General features: G+C 42.0%; 1 protein-coding gene across 1 annotated transcript; it reads right to left on the bottom strand.

Annotated features, from left to right (window-relative positions):
* Positions 1–424: 424 nt before the first annotated feature.
* Positions 425–2,479, bottom strand: LOC119572345 (cell division protein ZipA-like). The gene is made up of 4 exons (XM_037919415.1): positions 2,001–2,479; positions 1,735–1,824; positions 1,477–1,614; positions 425–1,389 (listed from the first exon to the last, which is right to left on the bottom strand). The coding sequence occupies exons 1-4, from the start codon at positions 2,013–2,015 to the stop codon at positions 1,078–1,080; spliced, it is 555 nt and encodes a 184-aa protein (XP_037775343.1). The 5' UTR covers positions 2,016–2,479; the 3' UTR covers positions 425–1,077.
* Positions 2,480–2,500: the final 21 nt, after the last annotated feature.

Genomic DNA, 2,500 nt, shown 5'->3' with positions numbered 1-2,500 from the left:
TGTCATACATTTGATTTATACCATTATGTATGATATTAATGCATCATTTATGAATACCGCAGGTCCAAGAGTGATGTTCGTGCATTTTCCATTCAGATTTTGGAAGCATCAAGGGAACAGAAGTTGAATATTCATCATTACCATACAGCGGCGTCACCGCATTATAACACGTGCGATTTCCTGATGCTATGCTAATTTCATTTAGCTGCCGTGTCCCAATTATAGCCAAATGGCCTGGTGTTAGAATTAGACATTATATTGTGGTATTAGCTTTAGTGAAAAGTGGCATATTTGTGTTTTAATAGTTTTATTTTGTTTATTTATTTTTATTTATTTATTTTATTTATTTATTTATTTATTTATTTTTATTTTTTTTTTTGTCATTATCACCACTAGTATGATTTGGGTCATGAAAACTGAAGTGTTGAAGTAGGTAGTTAGCAATTTATTGAATACAAGACCTCTTGCCCACAGGCTTAAAGTAGAAGCTCTAACAGTAACAACAAAAATAAACACTGATTTAGGAACATATGATAAATACAGAGGAATGGGAGTGGCATGTATTCTGTATCGCGGTTGCAACGACCAGAAAATGACCAGCGTAAAAAAAATAACGAGAGCATTTTGCCCTTTTAGTTGTAAGCAGATGAATGGTTGAGAATACTTGATTAAATATGACCTGAGCATCTGCTAAAAATCTTTAAAATAAGCGGACTTCGTATCAGCTGCCTTAAATTTAATATTCGTTTTTGGAGTCATGTGAAACAATTTTGCGTTTTGTTAATCAAGTCCGCGAGATAAATTATTGAAGGAGGCATATGTAATCAAGTTTTAATCAAAGCCTTGATGCGTAAACTCTAAAACTAGTTTGGACTGAACTGCGACCGTGTTTGTTTATGGCTAATTAGAGTTATGAAGTGGCGTTACTCAAACCGGGCTGTAACTGGCGAATAACCGGTTTGAATCATGTTGTTAGTGATACGATAAAAAAATGTATACCTGACATTGTCGTTATCGGACATGTAGATGTACGTGGTCGCGCTGGTTGGCACAGAGTTCCATTCACGAGTGGTGTTTTTACTGGTATGAAGGCTGGGGTTGCTGGTAGGTGGGTTGGGGCCGTTGGTAAGTGGGTTGGGGTCGTTGGTAGGTGGGTTGAGGTTGCTGGTAGGTAGGTTCGGGCTGTTGGTATGTAGGCTGAGGTTGCTGATAGGTTGGCTGAGGTTGCTGGTAAGTGGGCTGAGGTTGCTGATAGGTGGGTTGAGGTTGCTGGTAGGAGGGCTGGGGCTTGAAGGTGACAGCAGGGCCGTATTCATGAGGGAACTGAGCCTCTCCTTCGTAGCTGACCTCAGCCTGATAGCCATTAAAGTGGTCAGCTACGTAGGACACCTGCAGGATGGATGCAGCCAGATTAGTAGATGAAATATTACCCACTGAGCATATGTAAATATACTGTTATGATGTTTGTCGTGTTACCGTTTGCTTGCGTCCGTCGGGGAGCTGGACGGTGTAGGATCCACGGACAGTGTTGCCGTCGGACTCTGCGCTGTGGCCGAAGTCAGTGCCTGCGTAATCATCCTTGACCTCGTAGGAAAAGTCGTATGGGCGGCCTTCCTGTTAAGACACCGGGCGGCATGTAGTAAGATTGGTCTTTATACTTTGTAAGAACTTGCTTATTAATTCAGGCTGTGTATTATTCTTTACTGATGAATTATGAACCACAAAAGAACATACCTCTTTGTACTGTGACTGATGCTGCGGAGGCCCGTAAGTGTTGGGAAGGTCGGCTGTGGCCGCGGCCGAGATCACCAGCAACACGAAGACCTGTCAAAAGAAAGGTCACTACAAACACGGACCTGGGCTGCTTTGCGGTCGTGTTGACAAGGGACGACCTCCGTTGAGCGATGTGTCTTTCGGTTTGCTCTAGTGTTGTTTTCAACTCCTTAGAATCTGTCTTAAAGTTCTTTTTTTCTCACAAGACTTCCTTCGTAATACTTTACCATCTTAGAAGACATGATGAGCTGCTCGAGGGATGAACTGTTAGTAGAAGTGACGTTGAGTGAATGCTGACCAGGTAGCCGCGAGCAGTACCTTTATACCCAGCTAAGCGTGTCTTCTTTCTGGTTACCCGGTTTAGCAACACGGAAATCTGGGGAATAGTATAGGGAAAAATCGTGATGCTTTGAAGTATTGCATTATCAATAACACGGAAATTGACTCGTCTGCAGAATGTAAATGGTTCTGAGCACGAAGACTTTATTTCCGACGTCGCTCTTCGTGGGGCGTACGATAGTGAAAGTGACGGTGGGAATACGAGACTGATTTTGTAAGCATACTGATAGCCTATATGCCTTATGATTTTATCGCCTTCAGACCAGTTTTCACGGAAATTTTGCTTATTTCTAGCACACCTTAACATCTCGTATAGCAGGTGGGGAAATACAACTAGACTTGTAACATAATAGATCGGTATTGATGACTAATCCTGGAACATGACATA

The sequence above is a fragment of the Penaeus monodon genome, chromosome 4, assembly GCF_015228065.2.
Source record: "Penaeus monodon isolate SGIC_2016 chromosome 4, NSTDA_Pmon_1, whole genome shotgun sequence".
In the NCBI taxonomy this organism is placed as follows: domain Eukaryota; kingdom Metazoa; phylum Arthropoda; class Malacostraca; order Decapoda; family Penaeidae; genus Penaeus; species Penaeus monodon.
Note: the sequence above shows the minus strand (reverse complement) of the source record. Positions and strands in the feature narration are given on the sequence as shown.